The following is a 6,252-nucleotide window of genomic DNA, read 5'->3' as shown; positions in this document are numbered from 1 at the left end:
CGGGCTTCCCTCTGCTCCCCCTCCAACTCCGGAGGGGACTTTTTAGTAGCTCATTAGGGAAGATTCATGAGTTTTGCATGTTGATCTGAATAAAAAAGGAGCATTTTTCGCATTGGAATTCTGAAGCAATCTGACAGAAGGGACATTTTTCTCTCTGAAGAGCCTTGGGGACCACGGGGAGACTGACGAATGGTGTGAAGTGCTTCTTAATACAGACAAATGGAAAGGCTCAACCTGCTTGTTGGATTTCTCAAAATACCAGCCGGGCTGGGGGTACGGGGAGCTGCAGGCAGCCGGCAAGTAAGACTCCTGAGGGATGGGGGTTCCGACTGGGGTGAACAGGGATCATCCTGTTGTTTCTGTGGGGCTTTACCCTGTGTGAGGCGGGGGGACCCTCTGACAGCCTCCGAGCCTCAGTTTCCCCATTTATATGACAGGGAAGATGATACCCTCTCACTGAGCCACACTCCGTCAGAGAGTGCGTCCTGGGTGGGTATGCGGTGGCGTCCCCGTGGGGCCCCTGCAGGCCAGCGGTCACGAGCGATCTGCCAGGACTGTGGGTGCTCACCCAGCTGATGGCCGCCTTGGCCCCTGGCGGGCGGGCCCCTCCTTGCCTGGGTGGGCACCTCACCTGTGTGAGTCTCACCTGAGGGGGCTGGGCCCGGCTGCCTCCTGGGCCTCGGGGCAGGGCTCCCTGGGCAGGTTCAGCTGCAGGACATAGAGCACCTGGCAGAGTAGGGCCAGCAGGAGCTCGGGGAAGGCCTCCTGCATGGCCCGCTTGAACTCACGCGCGAACTGCAGCTCGTGGAGCGTGTTCATGGCCTGTGGGCACAGGGGTGCGAGGTCCTGGGCTCAGGGAGGCTGCTCACTGTCCTGCACAACTTGCCCCGGCCCCCCCACCTCCCGCTCAGAAGCCTCAGGGCCCCCCGGTGTTTTCAGCACCAAGTCCCGGTGGCCACATGGCTCTCCTGTCAGGCCTGGCCTCCACCTCTGCCAGCTCTCTGGAGCCCCCACCCCCAAGAGTCTCCTTGCCAGGCCTCGGCCCCTTCCGTCCAGGCTAGGGCTGCCCGGGCTTCCACAGCCGTATCCTTCCCTGGGGCCTGGACCACAGTAGGTGCCCGGAGACGCCATGTCCGGACGAAGCCCGAATGAGGTCAGACCTGGAGATGGCACGCAGGGGTGGGGCAGAGACTCACAGCCAGCGAGCGCAGGTAGGCCTTGTACTTGGGCCGCAGTGGGCTGCCATCACCGGCCGAGGTGGGCAGGGGCCGCTCCTGTAACCAGGCCAGCAGTGTAGCCAGCACCAGACGGTTTGTAGGCTGCTCGGCGCCCAGGGCCCTCCACAGCTGGCAGGCGTGGCTGCAGGTGGACGGAGAGGGCGAGAGACAGGCCACCGTGACCAGGGCCTGGGGCAGAGCTGGGCTGGACCCTTAACTTGGCCCCCTGGCCCAAGGGGTTGGACCTCAACAATCCAGAGCTGGATGGGTGGTCAGGGAAGGCTTCCAAGAGGAAGTAGCCCTGGTTGGTGCCAGAAGCTAGTGGGGATTACCCAGGAGGAGAGGAACAACACGTGCAGAGCCCAGAGACAGGAGAGGAAGTGCAAGGCAGGCGGAGTGGCTGGAGGTCAGGGAGCAAGGGGAGGGAGGTGACAGTCACTGTGTCCTGTGGGCACTGGGGAGCCATTGAAGATGGCAGGCAGCGGGGAGGTGGTTTTAGGAGCATCCCAGCTGTGGGTGAAGAGCAGCCTGGACAGGAGGCTCGATAAGAGGCTAGTGTGAGCATGGACCCGGGTACACAAGGAAGGAAGGGTCACAGCCACCTTGCTCATCAGAGTCCCTCCATGGTGGAAAGAACCGCTGTTGTTCATCAGGTGGCACTTTGCTGAAACATGCTATGAATCCTCCCCTCGGTGCAGTTAGAAGCCCATTTGGGAAGGCTGCCTTTGTTATGTTAATGAGGCAGGATTAACACAGGGTGTTTTGAGTTGATTTCTTTTGCGATATAAAAGAGTTGAAACAAACAAATGAGATGGGGGGAGATTGGTGCTCCGCCACAGGGAGGTCTCCAAGGAACCAGAAGACAGAACCAGAAGAGACAAGGGCCTTCCCCCAGACCCAGCAGAGAGACACAGCCTTCCCCCTGAGCTGGGGCCCCGCCCTGGGGCTTCTCCTGAACTGTCAGAATATAGACCTGTTTGTTAAAGCCACCCCCTGTGGCAGTTCAGTCCCAGCAGCACTGGAGAACCGGGACACTGTGCAGCAGGAAAACAAAGGGCCCACAGCCAGGGGTGCCGTGGGTGAACCTGAGGCAATGCTCCAAGAAAGAAGTCACACAGCAGGACATGGCGGAAGAGGGCGTGTTGCACACATCTGTTTACACCTATAGGACACATCCACTGCTCTCTCACGCACTTCTAAGAAAGGAAATGTCCTTCAAGACGGGAATCTAGTGGGACTCCTGACACAGAACTGGGCCCCCAAAGGGCTGCTTGGTCAGTGACCTGCCCCTGAAAGAGACCACGGGGAGCCGGCTTACCTCCATCCCCTGATAACCGTGGGGGGTGGTTATGGAGGACATGACCCACAAACCTGCTTTGCCCTCTCTGTCCACACTACCTGTGTGGCTTTTAAATCTAACTCATGCTCCCAGGTGACAGGCAGAAGCCCTCATCAACCCTGTGGGAAGACGCCAGCAGGGTAAAATGTGCCTCCTGTCACAGAGGCTAAAATGTGAAAAAGTGTGTGCTGGAATGGAGACCACATGCAGTTTCAACTCGGACTGGACCTCTGAGGGGCTGAAGACAATGGCGGCTGCCTAGGTCCCTGCCTCCCCACGTTTCCTTGAGAAACAACAGAAGCCAAGTGAAAAACAAAGGAGCTAGCAACAGGGAAGACAGAGTTCACCCTAAGGCTGAAAAAAAAAAAAAAGAAAAAGAGTCCAGGGGCCTGAGTCTGGGCCGCAGGGAAGGGGCCTAAAAGGAAGCCCACTGCAGCAGCCTCCAGACGGCAGGACTTCTGGGAAACGAGAGGGGAGGAGGAGGAAGAGGAAGGAGACGCCTCTCTGGAAACTGGCTGGTGGAGCAGGAAAGCAGCAAGAGACGAGTAGAGGAAGGTCCCTGGAGGCAGAAGTGTTCTGCGCTTGTCTGCTAACCTGAGGGTTGGCGGTTCAAGCCCACCCAACGGCACCATGAGAGAGTGGGCCTGGTGATCTGCTTCCGTAGAGGCCACAGCCAAGAGAACCTTCTGTGGCCCCGTTCTGCTCTGGACACGTGGGGGGCAGCACACCCATGAGGGCCCATGCCCACGAGGACCCACACCCATGAGGGCCTACGAGTCAGGGCAGACTCAGCAGCTATGGGGGGTTCTGTTTCTTTCTTTCTTTCTTTTTAATGATTTATTCTACTTCTGTTGTTGAGAATCTAACCGCACACCAGGTCAACAGGTTCTCCATGTACAACTCAGTGACGCTGCCCACACTCTGTGAGTTGTGCCCCGTCCTCACCCTCCTTTTCTGAGTTGCTCCTCCCCCATTAACAGGCACTCGCTGGCTCTCATCTTTCGAGTTGTTGTTGTCAATGTGGTCCCACACGGGTGGTTCTTTAAAGAGCACAATGCCCAAGGTGGACTTTTTTTACTAGTCGAGCTAAACTATTGTTTGGTTCAAGGTTTAAAGATTATCTCACGGCAATAGCTTCAGGGGTTCATTCAGCCTCCATGGCTCCAGAAAGTCTGAGGTCCGTGAGAATTTGAAATTATGCTTTGCATTTTCCCCCCTTTTGATTAGGATTCTTCTGTAGAATCTTTGGTCAAACTGTTCAGTAATGATAGCTGGGTACCATCCAGTTCTGGTCTCACAGCAAAGGAGGCAGTTCATGGAGGCAATTAGTTCCATAGTCCATCTCCTCCTCCTATTCCTGACTCTCTTTCCTCTGTTGCTCCAGGTGAATAGAGACCCACTGTGGTGCCTTGGATGGCCAGCTGCAAGCTTTTAAGACCCCAGGCACTACACAGTGAACTAGGAAGTAGAATAGAATCACTCAACATGTTATTAACTGGGCTGGCCCATGAAACCATGACCTAAACCTCCAAATAAGGAACCAATCCCATGAGGTTGTTGTTGTTGTTGTTTTTAAAGAGAACCAAGCCAAATCAAGGAAACAAAGAAGACATGGCCTCTTACCCCACCACCAAAACACACCCAGGACAGCTACTGAATTATCTGACAGAAGAGGGTGCTGTTGGACCCAAATTCCTACAAAAGGACTCCAGCGGCAAAGACAGCAGCACATCACATAATTATTGCCAACAATCAGGAAACACAAATCAACACACGTCGAGTGCAGCATCTCCTCCCTGCACACAACCATGAAGCAGACACAAAACAAAGCAAAACTGTACAGCACCACCCCACCTTCAGACAGACGTCCTCAGACCAGCCTTGAAGTGGGAAAGCCACCTCAGGTTAGACATGCAATAAGGCAAAAAGCAGTGAGCCATGGAAGGAGAGTAGCCTCTACTAAAGGAGGCATAGGCGAGAGGCAGAACCTCCTGAGGAATGAAGAAGAAATCACCAAGGACCTGAGAGAGGTTTGAAAACGGGCATCGAAGGACAGCATCACAACCAACGCAACGAAGGCACAATCGAGAGAGGTCACAGGGTCAGAGGCAGCAGTGGGCATGGAAGACAGACAGGAAGGAAGAACCACTGTGCAACTGGTCCCTTGAGAAAAACCACAGCGGGCAGAACCATGTAGTCTCAGAGACAGAGTCAGCAGAAGAGACACCCCCAGGCTCCCGCATGGAAAGGCCTCTTCGGTTCTGCTAATACTGTCTCGTGCTGTACTTACAACTATACGTAAGAGAACTTGCCAGAAATAACCAAAAACCCTGAGGCCACATATTGAAAGGACACAACAGATACTTGGGAAAATTAACTCAGAATGACCAACCTGATATGCACCCCAGTAACACACACCCCAGTAACAGGGTAAGATTTCAAAGATAAAGTCTCCAAGGCCTCTGGGCAGAGCTCAACTATTGTGCAAAGGTGAAAAAAATTAGCATTAGTCTTCTCACAAAGAAAGGCAACAACGGGGCAATGTTTTAACACATTCATGAAGCACAGTGTGAACCAAGGATTTTACACAGAGCCAAGCCATCCTCTAGAGAAGAAGCTCCAACATCAAAGCCTTTAGGAAATTCTGAACCTGTGAGTTCCTTCCTGAGGAATCTCCCGGGAGATGAGCTTCACTGAACTAAGATCAGCACACACACACACACACACACACACACACACGGGATAAGGGGAGACAACCCGAGGGCCGGCGTAACAAAGGCAAAGTCCTGCGGTCAGGGAGACAGAAAGAGAGATATGACCAGCTCACGCGTAGGCAACACAGGCCTCCAACGGGGATCGACTTGAGGACAGTGGGTCGGTGGACACACAGACCAGACAGGAAAAAGTGAAATCAAAACCCAGGGGAGGAGGGCAGTAGAACATGGTTAAGACAAAGCAGCAACTAGAACCAACATTCAAACCTTCCTCTAGAGTATTTACGGTGAAATAGCCAAGAACCCAATCCTAACAATAAGCCTGTCAAATATAACAGAATGACGGTAAATGTTACTACATGTTAGTCATACGGGTATCTGGTAATGGGATCCAGACACCTCTGAAGCCAGGCCCAGTCTGTGTGCCGGAGAGTGACACACACCTACAGCAAAGCCCCAGGCAGGTGCAGACACGGGGGCAGTGGGCAAATAAACCAAAAAGTAGGGCTGGTGACTGACAGAGGATATGGGGATGGGCGGGCAAGGCAGCACAGACGGTGCCACCCAGAGCCTGCCCTGAACCTGTCTGTGGGGATCCCTGACCTGAGGGGGTCATGAGCCGTGAGGGGGCTGGGGGCCAAGTCCTGACTCCCGCCTGGGGAGGAGGACACAGGGTGGACCGTGGGGCCCTGTGCGGCTGGGCACCTGTCCAGAGGTATGGAGAAGTCCAGGAAGGTGGCCACCAGTTCAGAGGTGTGGCTCCGGGCCAGCAGGGTGACGGCCTTCAGGGCGTTCTCCTTGGCTTGGGGAATTCGGACCGAACAAAGCTGGAGGTGGATGGCCTGGCCCATCTTGGCAACCTGTGTGGGGTGGGAGTGTGGAAGGGGGCCAATCTGAGGAGGGAGGCCTGGCCCGGCCCTGGGGGATCTGAGTGGGGAGCCATAGCCCTGCCCTGAAGGGGAGGCCCTGCCCTGCCCTGGGG

At 55.1% G+C, this 6,252-nt stretch overlaps 1 protein-coding gene across 1 annotated transcript in view; it reads right to left on the bottom strand.

The window, feature by feature from the left end:
- Positions 1 to 6,252, bottom strand: part of LOC103196777 (maestro heat-like repeat family member 5) — a 76,964-nt gene that overhangs the window by 9,490 nt on the left and 61,222 nt on the right. Inside the window, 3 exon segments of the mRNA XM_007940565.1 lie at positions 632 to 822; positions 1,197 to 1,359; positions 5,976 to 6,130. Coding sequence (XP_007938756.1) covers positions 632 to 822; positions 1,197 to 1,359; positions 5,976 to 6,130 — 509 coding nt within the window.

The sequence above is a fragment of the Orycteropus afer genome, unplaced genomic scaffold (assembly GCF_000298275.1).
Source record: "Orycteropus afer afer isolate SDZICR_OR568_19922 unplaced genomic scaffold, OryAfe1.0 scaffold00069, whole genome shotgun sequence".
Lineage (NCBI taxonomy): Eukaryota > Metazoa > Chordata > Mammalia > Tubulidentata > Orycteropodidae > Orycteropus > Orycteropus afer.
The sequence above is the reverse complement of the archived record's forward strand: the minus strand, read 5'-3'. Positions and strand labels throughout refer to the sequence as shown.